The sequence below is a fragment of the Anarhichas minor genome, unplaced genomic scaffold (genome assembly GCF_050575085.1).
Source record: "Anarhichas minor isolate MPS153535 unplaced genomic scaffold, ASM5057508v1 ptg000011l, whole genome shotgun sequence".
Lineage (NCBI taxonomy): Eukaryota > Metazoa > Chordata > Actinopteri > Perciformes > Anarhichadidae > Anarhichas > Anarhichas minor.
This window is the reverse complement of record NW_027466457.1, coordinates 9,113,739-9,131,948: the sequence shown is the minus strand read 5'-3', so window position 1 is coordinate 9,131,948 and position 18,210 is coordinate 9,113,739. Positions and strand designations below refer to the sequence as shown.

The following is an 18,210-nucleotide window of genomic DNA, read 5'->3' as shown; positions in this document are numbered from 1 at the left end:
TCTGTCTGCTTTGGATCGACTTTAAAATCTTAATCAATTTAATTTTAATCAAACCTTGCAGTAGCTCTAAATACGCATTAATCCAGCAGTTATCAAACCCATGAACATAGCAGAGCCGAATATCTGGCAGATTACAATCCTGGCTATTTTGAATGTCGGCATCATGCAGTTCTCAATTCATAATCCGGTTTAAAGTCTGAAACTTCACCAGGGTTTCATCAGATTCTCCTTACATTCCACACTCTGCTCTTGAAAAGAAATCAACAGCTAAAACGAGCATCATTGACCATGTTATTTTATTGCACTGAATTCAGTAGCTAAAATAAAATATGCCTAACATACATAGGTGGTGGATTCCTCACATTTGTTGGTTGAAAGGCAGCAAAATGAGAAATAAATATATAAATAAATGAATGACACGTCCTCTCCTACACAAATTGAATGCACTCAAACTAGCACTCACACTCAACCCGAGCTGATGCCTCTGGCAGGCGGTGTGGTGGTGCGGGGTTAGAGGAGAATAGTGATGAGGAATTGATCCAGCCCATCGGCAGTGACTGGCTAGCGACTGATAGTATCTCTCTTCCCTCGGGGGGGTCAGAGTCACAGCATACCTCAGGTTTAATAACCAGGCAGCTAAAGCCACTGGACAGGATCCTCCGATGGTTTGACCTGCTCACAGTTCCTCGCCGGCAACAGGTCCACACAGAGAGAAAAAAAGGTATCATCTAAACACATGAACTTATTAACAAGAAGGATTTAAGAGTCTGGTTTTAAAAAAGCAGTCTGTGATACATGTCTTATTGATTCAGCATAGCATCACAAAGCAGCAATTGTTAAACAACAGATGTCAAATCTTACAATCAAATAATGTAAAATGAAAGAGGTAAATATGCAGCAATATGTGACCCATCAGGGCTTCTCGGTAACCACGTGTCCAAGTAACTGCGTTTAGCCCTTTGACTGGTCCAAGAAACATTCAGATCAGTCTTAGTGCATTGCTGGTTTCAGGATGTTTGATTATGCACGATTGCTTTTATTCCATTGAATTCCCTTGTTTTAATCTGTTCTAACTCAAAACAGAATCTCCCTCATTGACTCAAGTGCTTCTATTCACAGTACCTTTGTACACCTATAAAAAAACACAGATTATTGCATACTATGCTGATGGCACACAAACAAATGTTCTGTACCGAAGTTAGTGTCAGCCTGAAATTAGTTGGCATCAGTGGTGCGTCTCGGAGCGGCTGTGGAAATGTGTGTTGTCTCTTAAACTGGTTGCACCTTCCAGTTCTCTACAGAACACCGTAAACGCCCTCGAGTTCAACACATTCATGAATTAATCCTACTTCTCCCACTCAGACAGACAAACATTACATTACATTCATTACTTCAGTTTTTTTTATTTTTGAGTGTGATCTGATTTGTGTGACCCATTTGGGCGTGCAATATTGCTGAAAAGCTATCTTGGAAGACATGGCGTCATCAAACCATTACGTTAGGTGATCTCTGAAACAAGCAAAGTGCACCGTCTCTCTATCCTCTAATCTCTAAGTAACTTTGCATTCACACGACACACTCGTTGGTGGGAAAAGACATAAATGAGGACAATCGTTTTTGGTTTCAATCATAACGGGATACAGCTGTGGACAAATGTTCAACTAAACAGGTGTAGCTAAAAGGTTACACAAAATTGGCTAAACAATGGGGTTCAAACAAAATACTTAATAACAAAGTGTGGTTATAATATAATACACAGAACAATTTATATTTTAATGAGGTGCTATATATATCCATCAATAGGTTTTTGGATTTTATTACTATATTCAAAGATGCAATATCCTGTAGAAAAAATATCCATCATTGTCCATGATGATCCCCGATCCATTCAGTCTGATTAAAAATTAAATCACCAATCTCCAGTCTAAAATAACACACCCTCCTCCTCTAAAATTTGACAAAGTAGTGGTTAAAACAATGCCAATAAGGAGGTGACCTTCCTTTTGTTCAGGCATTAAAGGAGGGTGTGTCTGAACCTCACAAGTTAGATGGAAGCTTGGACTGCTTGTGTTCGGTCTCTAAGATCTTAGCAGGGGATCTAGCCTGGGAAGAATGAACACCAACGGACTGGTTCTGAGGTTCAGGCCCTGAATGTGTCCGACTGACAGGAGCAACTTGACCCAGGATTGGGCTGTAGGGTTTGCTGACAGCCATGGGGGAGGAGAAGGGGCTGGTTCCTCCTGCTACCCCTTCTGAGGAGCCGCTCATGGCCAAAGGCCTTTCCTGGTGTAAAGAGCTGTAAGAGCCTGAGATAGTCTTTATTTCCTGGGTAAAGAGATCCACCGAGGACTCGGCCCTCTCATTGAGTGTACAGGCCACCCTGGCAGGGCATGAGGTCTGAAGGATTAGAGGGCTACGAGAGCCCACAGCGCTGGGGAGCTCACTGTGGTAAACTGTCCTTCCCCTCACAGGGCTCTGTATGCTAGGACTATGGACTGGAGGTGTGTAGCAGGGCGAAGCTTCGGCGGAGCCATACTGGGCCAGGGAGGCGAGGGCCGAGTGCTCGGCGAGAACCTGGGGGAGGAAAACAGACTGGAGACCTGCAAGGCTTTGCTGCGCCAGGGAGGATGCGGCCCCAGCTACAACTGCAGACCCTGGCTGAATAAATCCAGTGGGGGACTGAGTGCTGGTGATGAAGGGAAAATGTGTGAGGTTCAGACCACTGCATGTCCTGCCTGCTCTGTCATGACCGTACCCCATCTGCTGCACGGTGGCGTGAGAGGGCTGCTGCAGATGGCTTAGTATGGGGTTGACTGAGCTGGAGATGAGAGGGCTTATGGTGGAGAAAGAGGGGGTTGGGAATCTCACTGCTAGCCTACCCGGCGCCCCCTGCTGGAGTAAACCTATCGGGTGTGGTGGGGTGGTCATTGCACCGTAGAAGGGCTGAGAGTGGAGCTGGGCAGAGCAGGTGTAGGAGACAGTGGTCTGGGCGATGGGGAAGACTGAGGCCATGCCAGAGTAGGGAGGGTGGTGTGGGAGATGGTGTGAGGGCAGAGGGGCCAGAGGCTGCAGGCTGCTGGTGAAGACAGGCTGGGACTGCAGTGTGGGTGACACAGGCCCAGCTGCGAGATGCTGTGCCCTGAGTGACGCCAATGTGGGAGTCTCAATCCCCGATCTGATTTTGTTGGAACTGACGGGAGAACTGGGCCCTGAACCACAGCTACTGGTCATGTTCGCTCCAACATGGACTTTCTTTGGATGGCCGATGGGGTCCTTCAGGGAGCCTGGAGCCAGAGGATGGTGGAAGAGGATGGAGGGCAGCTGGGAGTGGTGGGCTAAGGCCAGAGCCAGCGGGGTGGTGGCAGCAGCAGCCTGAAGCGGGGCCTGAATCAGCGGGGCCCAGATGATCGGGGTGGGTGATGGGGGAGCAGGGAGAAGGTGAAGGCTCTGTGGGCTGGTCTGGATCAGCTCCGTGCATTGGGCCATGTCACGGTCATGTTGCACTATTCTTTGGATGATCTCGGTCTCTTGGAAGTTTAAAATGCCAGCACTTTGGTGATGCTGGACTTTATTCTGCAGAACAGAGTTCCTCTTCCCTGTTAAGAAAACACAAATAAGGTCATGCAATTATCGTTTTCATTAATGAGAGCATATACTGCAAAATATGAGGGCTACTCCCCAGCACCATTGCCTTGCGGCTTTAAACTAGAGAGAGTTTAAATGTGATAGCATAGCATAACATACAATTTCCATATATCAGCAACCAATTTACATGGATGTCCGGTTCTTACAGTATGTGAGGCGTTACAGTACAATGCGGCTGAAACAGCAAAGACGGAGTGGGATCCAAAAACTTAGTACAGAGTACAAACCATGAAATGATTCTTATTCTACATACACAGCTCAGACAACTCCTCCTCTACATGAAAGAAATATGTTTATTAATTAATTGTCCCTCATAAAGAATTAACTGGAAAAAACACTTTCAATGGAAAATGGTGACGTTTGTACTTCAAAACTCCACAACATGTTTCACAAAACAGTTGGAAAACTGTGTAGCTCAGCTCTCTACCTGCAAGCACCTAGCAAGCACCTAGCAAGCACCTAAGCACCTTAAAGTGCGTGTTAGGTGGAGTAAAATGACCACTTGGCCTCAAATGGGGATGTATGTATTTCTTTTAAATCACCACAAAAAACAAAGATACAACATATGTGAGTTAGATTATGAACTTTCATATTCATAATCTTATTTAATTTGGCTAGTTTGTCATGGATTTGTATGTATGAGTATTTCATTGTTTGGTATTGGATTCATAGTTCCTGCCTGAAGAAGATCGTTAATCCAAAGATTATGGATTAATTAATTATGCGAGAATAATCTCATTTACTTTAATCAATCGTGAGTGGTATGATTGGTAACATTTTCTTTGTAATATTTCATTTTCGTGTCCTGAAAATAAATTCAATCAAATCAATTAATGCTTGACTGCTATAAACAATTTGTTACAGCCTTGTTTTTAAATGTCATATATGAAGAAGAAGAAAGCAAAGCAAAATATCACACTTATATAATTAATAATATTTAACTGTAAAACATGAAACTAGCTTCTATGTACAGGCAAGTGACTCACCGATGCGGTCCAGGCGGTCGAGAGCCACAGTCTCAAAGGCCCTCCTCATCATGGGATACTCCTCCAGCACCTCGTTGAAGTTGTCCACCGACAGAGAGTACAGCCGACAGTAGTTTTCGGCTCGCACACTGGCCGTCCTCCTGCCTCGGGTGAGCAGGCAGATCTCTGCAGGGGGGAGAGGGGAAAAAGTTGAATTATTTGTACCATTTCTTTGAAACACGTCCTGCTGAGTGAAAGTCAAAAACATCAAGGATTGTTTTTAATTGGGTAGTTAATATGAAGTACTGTATGAGGATTTTCCACTTCTCTCCGACATGTTGTGTGATACATTACAGACACGTGTATATTTTTTAGATCCATTCATCAAAGGAAATGCAAAAATGGTATTATTAGTGTGAGAAGATAAAACATGAAACGGCCGATGCCTCTGAACCCCACAGATGGAGCACTTAATGCAATTTCTGCAGCTTACAGTTTGTCCCGACCTCATCTGTCGTGCCAGAGATCAGAAAAATAAAATAATGCGCCATTAAAAAAAAAAAAAGTAAAGTGGACATATTTTTCAGGACGGCCATATTGAGGATATAGACACAAACACACACACACACACACACACACACACACACACACAGACTCACACGCTCTCTCTTTTAAACACATTTCCTGTACTCATTTACCACTATCACATCAGTGTGTGTGTGTGTTCAGCTGTGTTGAGTAGCTGTAAGCCAAAATATTAAATGTTTTGTGATTACCATATCATCAGGTTGTATCAAAGTGTAAACATTAAACATAAAAATATGGTTAGAAATAATTGCTTGAGTTGTCAGATCACACCGCCTTAAAAGTAAATTATACATTTATATTTCCTGGTAGATATTTGATGATGAAATTCCCCTTTTCTACAAAGCCGGTTACAGACAATGAGACTATGTAACATGGGCGACAACAAATTGAAAGTTCCGGATTTCAGATTTAAATATGGCATTAACAACGAGGAAAACCTCACAAATAGAATCAAAGATCACACAGCTTTGCCCCTCTTAGTCCCGAGCCCTTTTAAGGAGATGATGTGGACAATTTTTCCCATCTGTAATAGTCAGGGCAGTTAATCTGCTGAGTGCCGGAGCAAAATAAATCAAAACAAATCACACAATCAGCACTCCTTCACATACATCCATACTGACTCAGTGTCAGCTACACAATATATTAGCATGCAGTCCACACAGCAGCTTGTGTGCAGACATTACCTCCAAAATAAGAGCCATCAGACAGCTTGGTGGCATTGCTGTTCTTGGTCAGGACACTGACGACACCGTGCTGGATGAAGTACATCTTCTTGCCGATGGTTCCCTCTCTGATGATGTAGTCGGCCGGCTGGAAGACCTCGAAGCGCAGTTTGGTCAGCATGGAGGTGACAAAGGTCGGATCAGCGTTGGCGAAAAGAGGCATGGAGGCCACCAGTTTGCGACAGTTAAAGTTGATGATCTCCTGCAGAAGACACAAAACAGTGTTTTAGCTGTTAAGGCGAGGCCTTCGCATCAGAAATGGTAGTATAACTACATGTGTACATTTAAATCATAATAAAAGCAGGGCGGTTAACGGCTTAGTGCTCCGTTAATGAGGATCTCTGTCTCATAAAGTCTCCAGCCATTAATAATCAGCTTACATGACGATTAACATTATCGTGCAAAATAAGGGACGCATATTAGATTGAGTAAATAACTAACTGTAAACCATTTAGATCAAGCATGCTCACGTCAAACAAAAATTCTATTTAGCATTTATAAGCTGTATGTACACATGTAATACATGTTTTAAGTGGATATATAAGGACGTTTGAAGTGGTGGTTAATGCACAGTGTTTCTCAGTAATTATAAATGATCCTATGAATAATAACTATGCTTTACTATATTGTCATTCATTATCTGTTTATACAGCAGCCTCCATTTAAGGGTACCAACAGGAGGAGTTATAGTTGTTGACTAACATATTAATTAACACGTCTATCTGCTGACACCTCCATCGCATTGTGTTATAAACCATTTACTTGTGTTTCATACTGCTTACAAATTTTAAATAGTAAAAGTAAACGTAAAGTGTTACCAGGCCAACATTACGATGACTCAGCAGTATTATCATCAAGACAAGAACAAGTTCGATGACTTCTGACCTCTCGCAGCGGCTCATTCAGCTCCTCCAAAATGCTTTCCTCGTCAAACATCTTGCCCTGATAACGGTGTTCGTAGTATTCGTGGATCCTCTGCCGCATGTTGGCAGGGAGCTTGTGGAAGGACATGTACTGCTCCACCTGCTTATACTGCAACAACGAAACAGGCATTACATTTATAAAATAATAATACAAATAACAATAACAACACCAACAATGACAATTATAATAATTATTATATCACTTAAATAAGTATTAAAGTAAACAACTGCAAGAGAAAATGCAAAGTCATGTCAGAATGAATGTATTAAAGTGATTGATGTGTTGGCTCAGAGGTGGACTGTAATGCTTCTCATTATGTTAACAGTCAACTGTCGGGCCATCTGTGAAACCTGCCCACAGAGCGATGTTGTGCCTCTGTCCCATCTGACAAATACAGTTGCGCTCTGCAGGCTGCAAGCTAATAACATTAACTACTGTGTCCTTCAGCGGTGTACTCTACCAGCAAAGCACCATGAATGGTCCGTGTACCCAATTCTATGTAAGTTATGTCCTGCTGCAAGTTGCTGTTTAGCTTTTATCAACGAGCTCTTTAACTCTCCCAGATGCCTCTCTGTTTTCTATGTTAAAAATCCCCAACAGCAGCTCACAAATCTTTCAGTGATCACTCTAACATGTTGCTCTATCCCTTCTCATCTATTAGTCTCCCTCTGTGGGGCTTTCTCTCACTTAAATGCCTAAAGATTTATGACAGGTGGGTTAAGTATTCACACAAATACTTTGTCACTCACAATGTAACTTATCATTGTTTCCATTTAAAGGTACAATGTGTAACAATTTCCAACAAATGTATGGGCCGATACAAAAAAGAATCCCTCTCAATCATCCCTTCACTTGAAGTGCGTGGCAGTGTCTGTATCTGCAGAGACCCTGCCCTCTGCCCGTATTTCTCTTTTTTTCTTATGTTGCATGTTTTCGGGACATTTCTGGGCGTCGGCAAAGAGCATTTGGACCCCAAGTGGGAGCGTAACCCCCAGCCAATAAGCCCGTTCTCATTCCAAGGTGAAACACCGCCGCTATGTCACGCTCCTCAGAGTACTGAGGCTCACAGAACTAACAGGCCTGACTGACAGCAGGATGAAGCGTGCCGTGGGCTGCAGTCATTCCACATCCGGCACCTACCCGCAGGTTTGTGTAGTTGTGTTTTTTTTGTGCTTTGGAACATAACCGCCGTGAAAAATCTGAAAATAGTGTTTTATACTTTTGATTCATGGCTTTGTTCTCACTAATGCCGGCCCCGTCTCTTTATTCACTCTCTAGCTCACGCAACCACTGCTGTTACTTACTCACGCACGCACTCACTCACTCACGCACGCACTCACTCACTCACGCACGCACTCACTCACTCACGCACGCACTCACTCACGCACGCACGCACTCACTCACGCACGCACTCACTCACGCACGCACGCACTCACTCGCTGAGCTGGAGAGGAGGGGCGAATTTTCAATGCTGTATTTACAAACAGCAACCAATAATGTGAGTACTTATTATACCCTTAAACTGCATTTAAATAAGTATTCAGATCCTTAACTTAAGTACAACCAGCAGTACCCCAATGGAAAAATTACTTGAAAGTTATAGTTACTTAAAAGTAAAACACCTGCATTCAAAATCTTACTCAAGAAAAAGTATAGAAGTACTATCAGATGATTGTACTTAAATGATTGAAAATAAAAGTAATCATTGAGGAGAAACTGTGGCCCGTGTGACTGATGTATTGGTTTGTATTATATTATTGGATTATCAATATTGATGCATTAATGTATAAGCCAAATTTTAAATAATTCATACTGTTAGATCTATACCAATGCATAAGATCATATAAACTGATCATATGTTTTTTTTTTAAGTAAATAAAGCTCTCTAGAATAAAACTCTCAAGAGAGTTGAAATACTTTCAACTCTCTTTGACCTAAAGAAAGTTGATTTCTTTGAAAGATATCAGCCATGCAGAGAGCAAACACCGACCTTTTCTTGGTACTGCCTCCTGGAGGAGTCCAGAGACTGAATGAGTGCAGTGGCATGCCCCACAAACATGGCAAAGCAGGTTGCGCCCACAATCATGCTGAGGATGGTGAGCCACACGTCAGCCATGCCGATAGGGGGGTACAGGCCGTACCCGATGCACAGCATGTGACTCATGGCCTTGAACAGGGCGTAGGAGTATTGCTGACCCCAAGTGTCATTCTGTAAGAGACGAAGAGGAGGAAGGAGAATGTTTATCAGCACAACATTAATGCTGCAGCAAATCTATGTGAGCCTATTCGCAGTTTAAGACTGTCAGAAAACAACACCTTATAAAATGCATGTTGACTTTTGCATTGACATAACTGTCCTGATTTATTCTTTGGTGTAAGTCTACTTCAGCTACTGGTATACCTAATAATATATTCTGTACGTTATACTGTATATTGTATATGATGCAACTAATGATTATTTTCATTATCAATTAATCTGCAGATTGTTTTCTCAATTAATCGATTGTTTGATCTACAAAAAGTCAGAAAATTATGAAAAATGCTGATTATAATTTCCCACAGCCCAAAGATATGCACTAAAATATCTTGTTTTATTTGACCAACAGTCCAAAATACAAAGATATTTGGTTTACTGTAATATATACTGTAAAAGATTCACACTCCCACATTTGAGAGGCTGAAATGAATGTTCTAACAAATCGATAAATTGAATCATTGCATCTCCACACACACAATCAAAGACATCTGCAGTATGTGCAGTTGCCTTGAACGCGATCTCTTTATTGTTCTTCTTATAAGGATCTCTTTATTAACCAACACAAATAGGCACCTGAAGACTGGGTTTTCAAAACTTAAGTATTTCTCAAAAAATGTAAAATATCCACAACTAAATAAATTAGAGTTTGGAAGGATAAAATACCATTAAATATTATTTATTAAGATTACCATTCAAAAATGCTGTCTTTGGACTGTGATCTGATTTGATTAACAGCAACCAAACAAGATCCACAATTACATCAGATTATTTTGATTTAAATGTTGCTAACTCCTGATTCATGGAAGCATGAGACATCCTACGTCTAACCAGCAAAACAAGCACAGAAAAAAAAAAAAAAAAGTTTGTGTTCTTGCAGGACCCCATCGACTACTTAGACCACTTACCACCATCTTGTTTCTAGTGACCCAGCAGTCAGCAGGGAAGTCCTGCAGCATGGGAACCAGGAACTGCAGACAGCCATCCCAGTGACACAGCAGCAGCATCATACCGATCAGGTTCATGATGCGCACCATGGCGCTGGCCAAGTCATAGGTCATATGGAAAACCTGTCACACAGATTATCAGCATTAATACAATTGAAACAACAAATTTCACTTCTCTGGCATGCAATCAGAGGATTTGAAATGTACAATAGGTGCTTTGTGGGCCGATGGACACAGTGGTCCTACATCAGACCATACTGTTCTTAATCTTCTATAGATCACCAGAGGCTGTTTCAGTCTTCCGTAACAATCTGCAAGCAACATTAATGGCCTGTGGGTGCAGCCTCAGCTGGAATTATAAAAATAAGATAATGCCAGAAAATATATGTTATTAAGGGAGTTGGTTGTGTGTGAGCCTCAGAGGGAAACCGACAAATGAACTCTACAGCTTTAAGAACATGCATATTTGTTTTTACAATACGCAGTATCAAGTATTTTCATTGAAATAGAAAAAAATGAATTTAGTAATCCAGACGAGATTACAAGATAGGGGGAATCTGCTAATGCAAGGGAAATCTCACTATGTACAGCACTTTAGTCAGAGGACAAAATTATTTTGAATGAGAATTGAATTTGGGGCATTTTTCTTCTAACACAAATGAATAAAATGATCAACAAAATTGCTGCTGATTAATTTTGACTAAATATTGCAGCTCTATTAGTCGTGTATATGAAGATCCAGAGAGCCCTTCCATGCAGGATCTACCTCTTCCCACTGGTGGATGTAGCGGATGAGTCTGGAGAGGCGCAGCAGCCGCAGCAGACTGAGGATCTTGGTGAACCGGACAATCCTCAGGGCTCGGGCCGTCTTGTAAAAGTCTGAGTCGATGCGTGTCTCCACGATGAGAAAGATGTAGTCCACGGGTATGGACGAGATGAAATCCACCACAAACCAGGTCTTCAGGTATTTGATCTTAATCTGATGCGGGTCGAGGATGATCTCCGTGTTGTCCTCCTTGACGATGCCCGTGCGGAAGTTGAGGACCAGGTCCATGAGGAAGAATGTGTCCGAGACCACGTTAAAGACGATCCAGGGCGGCGTGTGCTCATCCTTGAAGAAGGTGATGCCCACAGGGATGATGATGAGGTTCCCCACCATCAGCAGCAGCATGGTCAGATCCCAGTAGAACCTGTAACACACGGCCACGCACATAACTCACGTTGTAGAAAACAGCGGGCGAAGGTCCTTCAGGTTCACTCCTTTGACAAAATAACTGCGTTGAATGTTTTATGCGTGGATTAATACGTTATTTTTGTGGGTTGTTTGTCATTTGTATGACTTTCATAGAGATTAGAGCAAAAATAAAAACATTTGCTGGTTCCAACTTCTGAAATACAAGGATTTAATGCTTGTCTTTGTCATGTGATCGTAAACTGATTATATTTGAGTTTTGGTTCAAAACATTTTAGACAAATTACAATGGGCATTTTTCACAATTTTTGTAGATTTCACTGACAAAATGATTAATAATAATCAACAGATGAAAACGTTATGGTCTGTAAAGAGTAAAATGGTGGAAAGATCCTGACACAGGAACAGATTATGAACAGAAACCAATTTGATCAATGGTTGCCGTTCGGTTCACACAGGAGACTTTTAAGCCAGAGTCTGAATGTGTGTGTGTGTGTGTGTGTGTGTGTCTATGTGCATACTAAATATGTGCTGCATATTCAAGGAAATTCTAGACATGTAAGAACTTCAAATAGAAATAAATCTCTGTGCAACTTAATTTAATTTAAGTAGATTTAGACTGTTCAAATGAGCAGAAACAATGCAAACAAACAGTTTGAGCATACACCGTAACAAAGCAAGACATGACAAACAATGTCATTCAGTTCAATACTGGATTTCTGGACACAGGGATGGAGAGGAAAATTAGTTATTGGTATTCATCTGAATTGCTCATGAGGAAATATTGATTTTCACAACTAACTTAATCCTCAAGTACCAGCAGCAGAGTGTTCGATCTCATCAGGAATTGCTTGGAAAAAAGGCGCTGTGTTAAGTTTTTGTTCACAGTTAAGTCAGCAAATTGGATTTCAAAGTACTGCAAAATATTCAAATTCATAGCTTCATTAACAAATCTTGCAAATATTTGCCAACAGCTTAATATCTAGCTGTTTCAATTACTCTCTTTACTATCGTGATATTTGTTATTGTCAGTTGTCTTTATTATTTATCTTTTTAGACTGCTTTAAAATTCTCATTGCAGTAGCTGACGTATAACAGAGGACGATTTCAGAGCACTTTACAATTCACAGGAAACATACAGCCATGAGCAGCTCAGCCAATCAAATGAAAGCCAAGACTAACTGCATTACACCAATTAACTAACTAAGGCCGCATACAGTAATCACACTGTATGAGCTGGACTAGAGTGGCAATCAATTAGTTGTCAACCATTAAATGAAAATTGCCAAACGATTAATCAGTTTGAGTATTTTTAAAAGAAAATAGTCCAAGTTCTCTGTTTCTAGCTTCTTAACTGTGAATATTTTCCTCTGTGACAGTAAACTAAAAACTTTGAGATCTTTAAGTGGATAAAACAAGACTATTGAGGATGTCATATTGGGCTTTGGGAAACACTGGTGACGAGGGAATGCAACATTTTCAAAAGTGTGGATTGGATAAACGCGTCACCATCTTGTCAACAGGTATAATTCAAAACTTCAGTTCATGATTGACTGAGATAAAAGCATTTGACTAAATGTGAGTAGTGTGCTATAATTATTATGTCAATGGATGTTGCAGTTAAGAGCCAGAGGGAGCTTATCTGTGTTCCTGTCAATTTGGTCAATGTGACATTTTCTGGGCTCAAATGGGATTCCAGGAAGTATGCCACCAACAGTAGAGATGTGACCAACATAGTGTTACCTATTCTAGTTAATCACACCAAAGCTTCACAGGCAAGCATCACGAAAAAGAGGGAACCAGTGAGGACATTGTGGCCATTTGTTCTTATCAGCTTTCCGTTGTTCTCTGCCAAACAAAGCATTTGCGTTCCTCTCTTCATCTGCCTGTCTCTGTGGTGACACACTGGTCCTAATTGCATTTCCCCTCTCTCGCTAAATCCTCTCGTTATCTCCTGGGAATCCATGTCATCTCCAGAAGTCAGCTCCCATCAGCCAGATGTTGAGTAGTTAGCATTACCGCTCTGCACACGTCACCGTGCTGCAGAACCCTGGAACAGCTGGACCAAACCAAAAAAAAATAAAAGGTCTGCACAGGGGACAGTGCATTACTGCCCCTGTAGACCATTTCACTGACTGTGATCAGCTGACTGTGCACACAGCATTCACGCCACAAAGATCGGACAACTTGCTGATACAATCTGGTGTTACCATCAAAATACAACTGACATTTATGGGGTCTCAAGACCTCTACTGGTCCAGAAAGGAATCTTGCACTATTTGGGTCAGAGTGCAACTACGTTAAAGAGCATGAGAGCACAAAGAGAGGGGAGTTACAAGCAAAGTGAACACAAAAAGGCTTAAAATGGTGAAAGGAGCTTAGATCAATCAGGACAGCTGAAAAAGGGATCACATTTGTACTAGAGATACTTATCTCTTGATGCCAGAGCGCAGCTGAAGCACAACAGCCTGCATGCAGCTCAGTGGCTTAACACACACCTGTACTGTGGCTCAGGCCCACCAGCAATCATATTAACCATATTTACGCAGCGTGCCAGTTCAGTATGTCTGCTGCTCTATCCACGGACAGCTTTACTAAAAGACAGCAGTTACTTATGCTACAAACAACACAGACTTTTTATAAAAGATACAAGGAGAGGGTACATTAGTTTGCTGAGCCGATGCACAGTGGTCATGGAAACAGTGAGTGAAGATGACTGTTTTTAGGATTGGATACAACAGTTTCTCGGAAAGCTAAAAAGACCCAAATAACCTTTAGGTTACCGGTAACTTAAAATGGAAACTGCGGGATGAAGTGTCCTCCTTAAGAGGCACAGAACCCTGCTATCTAAAGCTCAGAGAGTGACCCAAACTGGGCTTTAAGTAATGACACCTCATAACACATGTAACAGCTGGATGTCCTGATTCCTCTCAACATCATTTCCATTTCAACCTCTCAGTCTCTGTGTGTTCGGTGTTTTGTGGAGTGTCCCCTCCCTGTCCACACCATCTCTGCTCCATTAGACTAATTGTACTGTAATAATCTCCACTGATGTATGCTTCTAATATCTCGAATGGTCATGTTACCCTATTTTGATTACCCCTTTTCCAAGCCCCTGCTGCACTCTCTGTAATCCATTGCCCTCGCTAAATGATCAAAAAAAAAAAAAAGTGTAATTCAGATGAGTGGAAAAAAAACTGCAGTGACACACATCGGCATACAACTGGCCAGTGAAAATATGATGACAGTGAGCCTCAAGGTTAAATGTCATGAAAATCCCTTGATGGCCGTGATGAACAGAATGCTGGTTTGCATGCAGCGTTCCATGAAATGTAGAACATGCATGTATGCATAACACAGCACAGCGTGTGTGTTAAATTAGAGGATACAGGTTGGCTTAGTTTGTTGCACAAATTTAATTTACAGGCAGAGACAATTGGTTTGTTAGATTGTCATATAAAGCCTATACTTGTGGGAATGAAATCATGCACACAAACACTCCCACAGGCCAAACAAAATATCGATTTATATTCCACATCTGTATGATTTAATTTGACTGTCATTGTGTTAATAAGAGATTTTGTATGCCAGTCAACTCCTTTACGATACATTCTTACAGATGTTTCCCTGAATGGCCTGTACAGTGCGAGTGATTAAGTTTTTAGAAAAGGATAATTTTTTAGAAATGAAGCCATTTATCTATTGAAGGCGTGTATGGATTAGCCTACCGAGGCACATTTAGCTTATGATATCTATTCTGCACAGGCTCACACACCTGATCATCATGTTATCATAACATCATCACAGTGATGAAAGAAAAAACAGTCCTTTGTAAAGGGGATCAGTGTGTGTCTAATTAAGTTAAGAGTGACCTTATCATATTTGATAGTATTTTATGTCTCATCAAGATTTGGCTGTTCTAAAATGATCTGGTTTTCCACATTTTTATGTCAAACAAGCCTTAAAATGTGTGACAGGATCACTGCTGCACTTTTTTTTTTTTTTTTCCTAAACAGCCCTGTTTGTAAAGAAAGATTTTCTGCACACAAATTACCTAAAATCACTGTACGGATGGATTATCCAGAAGCCAGCAGACTTTACTCGCTCCCTCTCATGCTCCACGGCCCTCTCACTCCCCAACATCCGCAGGGAGAACTTGTTGACACCCGGTTGGAGCATCGCCCCAAACTGCCGGTGCATGAAGCCGGCTTGGTACAGCCGGTCGTCCTCAGGTATGATTTGCTCGGTGCCCTCCAACTTAATAAAACTTGTCTGGTCAAACACATATCCTTGCCCGGCTACGCCGCTCAGACCACCCGTTGCTCGCTGCTGGGCCCCGGGGCTTTGCTCACCGGGGTAACTCTCTCTGACGCCCGCCTCGGGGATGAGGCACTGCTGCTCCGCCGGATCTGACCCGGGAGGATGCCGCCCGGTGATGGAAGAGAGGCTGCCCCGAAATACGCGACAGTCCCCGTTCAAGTTGGTCTTAACAGTAACGTTTCTCTCAAAGTCTTCGCTCCTGGCCTCCTCAATACTCTTGCAACTGCTTCCAGGAGACGGAAAGGAGAAATGTTTTAGCCGAATACTTTTCCTCTTAGTGTCCTTGTCGCCGTTGTCTCCTTCGTCAATCACGATGGCTTTTTGCCCAATGTTTTGCGGCAAGCTGTACAGCCGTTTGCGCATGGAAGACTGGAATATTTCCATTTTGAAGAAAGAGAAGAGATGCGCTCTAAGGACAGCCCGTGAAAACAGAGGGATGAATCATGAATCTCGTAAGGGTGCCACTGGAGGCAAACAGTGACGGCGCATCCGCAGGACAGGTTGTATCTTATTTGACACTTGGGACGTGCCTCTCTCCCCCGGTTCAAACATTGAGATGCGTCAACGATATACGTGGCCGCTTCAATTCCGAAGGTCATGTGAAAGCGGTAAACGGGAAACGCGTGTAAATCCAGGTAAGCCCACAGCGTGCAGACGAGAGCGCATCAGGATGCAGCATGCTGAGCGTCGGACGTGCCGGAGTGGGAGACCGCTGCTGCTGAGTTTCTCAATGACAAAGCATGATCTCCACCTCCCCAAAATATCTGAGCTCTCTGTCAGTGCGAGGTGATGACACACATGCACGCAGCCAGCACCGGCGTTCAAAGAGCGCTGACATCACTGATCCATCAGCCTCCCGCTTTCTAATAACGTGAATATCGATGGGCTGATCCATCGGGTTGCCATACGAGCCTGGACGGTACATGCGCTCACCCCGCCCAGGACAGCTGGAAGAGGAGGATTCAAGGATGCGATCCAGCCTTGGAGTTGATAGTTCACTCGCTGAGAGAAAGCGACACGCCAGAGAATAAAGTCAGATCTTTATGCATCTAACAAATGTTTGTCGACAGGCCCTGCACACTGAAGAAACAATAATCGTCTCATAATCTGCCAGAAAAATTATGTTTATTATATTATTAATATAGTTTTAAGCTTTAAAGACACATTGCGATATAATAACACCAGTCAGCCTACAAGTGGTCATAATACTCAATGGTCTCAGAACTGGTTCAAATCCCAGACGAGCCCACAACTCTTTAGTTTGACTACTATCGTATATTTATCAAGTATCAAGTATCATTATTTAAATCAGTCATGTAGCCTACTCTTTTAAAATAGGTTTTTGGGGGAAGTTTTTCCTTTTGAGAATCGAGGGTCTTGGAATAGAGGGTGTTCTGTACAGATTATAAAGCTCATTGAGGAAAATCTGTAATATTGGGTTATATAAGAAAAATTTATTTTGACAATATACTGCCTTAATTTCTCCAGTGACCTACTATAGAGAACGTGTTTTATCCATGGTAGCCCTAATGGGTTGAAACATCTCCAATAAACTGAAGAATTTATTGTGTTCTAATTTACACCCCCACATCTTCTGATCAACTTTTGAACCTACAGCTTGAGGAGAGAAGTCAATGTGAATAATGTCCAATACTTTCCTTGTTAATGGGGGATTTGTTTCAACCTTCATTAGTTACTGTGATGATAATACATCGAGGTACAACCTGTTTGGCCAACTACTCACATTATTATGGCAGATGTATTAATACTCTGTGTCTGCAGTGTTTCATTTTCATTCCCCAAAGAAGACATTTTCAGTCGGGTAGAAAAGAGATGAAATCCTTCCTGTCAAAGACCAATACTGCTAATTAATTTGGTGAAAGGTTGTTGACAGCTGTTTGCATTACTGTTGTATGATTCAATACAAACCACGCAGCAATTTAACATGGCCTAATGCAATAAGGAAGAGGATAGTGAACAGTTTGTTTCTGCTGTAATAATTCCTCACGATGCAGTAATAAACTAATATAAATGTTAATCTATCACAGGTCAAGAGTCTGCTACTGTATGCAACAGATACTATTTTTCTTTCACCTATTTTATTTATTTTCATCAGTGGTCAAACAACATGGGACGGTAAAATGACATGAATTGAATACAATAGAAGTAAGAAAAAAAGCTACTTGTCCTTCAGAAATGTTCCTACGGAGATCCAAACAATCTGTGTCTTGGCGTCAGCACTTCAAGCTGTCAGTCTCCTGATCATGAACTACACAGATTAGAAGTTCACACTCTGTGCCCTATTTAGCACGCTCCAGTCATCACTCTCCATTATGTTTGCAGGCCCGATTATCACCAAGTGTAGGACGCCATCTCAGATCACATGGCAGATTTGCACACAGTTGACAGTTTTTTTCAGTACACCTACAGTAAAACCAATGCAGTTTTTAAACAGTTGTAACAAGGGTTGAGTCAGCTTTAAGGTCATTTTGGATTGTTTGTGCTGTTGAACTGTGTTGTGCCATAGTGTCATGTATTTTGTCCACCCCTTTTATGTCAATGAGGATAGACTAAATATTAGTTTTAGCTACGAGTACATAACCAACTGGCCACTGGCCACTGTTATGTTCCATGCTTTTCTTGTTGTCATGAA

The 18,210-nt window shown here is 41.9% G+C and overlaps 1 protein-coding gene across 1 annotated transcript; it reads right to left on the bottom strand.

Moving 5' to 3' along the window:
• Positions 1 to 2,037: 2,037 nt before the first annotated feature.
• LOC142948061 (potassium/sodium hyperpolarization-activated cyclic nucleotide-gated channel 2-like) lies at positions 2,038 to 15,941 on the bottom strand. Its single transcript, XM_076089942.1, has 8 exons — positions 15,292 to 15,941; positions 10,812 to 11,235; positions 10,007 to 10,168; positions 8,835 to 9,053; positions 6,806 to 6,952; positions 5,882 to 6,122; positions 4,632 to 4,796; positions 2,038 to 3,596 (listed from the first exon to the last, which is right to left on the bottom strand). The coding sequence occupies exons 1-8, from the start codon at positions 15,939 to 15,941 to the stop codon at positions 2,038 to 2,040; spliced, it is 3,567 nt and encodes a 1,188-aa protein (XP_075946057.1).
• Positions 15,942 to 18,210: the final 2,269 nt, after the last annotated feature.

Bases quoted from the DNA above. Each gene is read 5' to 3' on its own strand.
- LOC142948061 (XM_076089942.1), bottom strand. From the start codon at position 15,941: ATGGAAATATTCCAGTCTTCCATGCGCAAACGGCTGTACAGCTTGCCG. The intron at 11,236-15,291 runs GTAATTTGTGTG...CGTGTGTTACAG, and splicing joins CATCCGTACAGTGATTTTAG to GTTCTACTGGGATCTGACCA. The intron at 4,797-5,881 runs GTAATGTCTGCA...TCCCCCCTGCAG, and splicing joins TGATGGCTCTTATTTTGGAG to AGATCTGCCTGCTCACCCGA.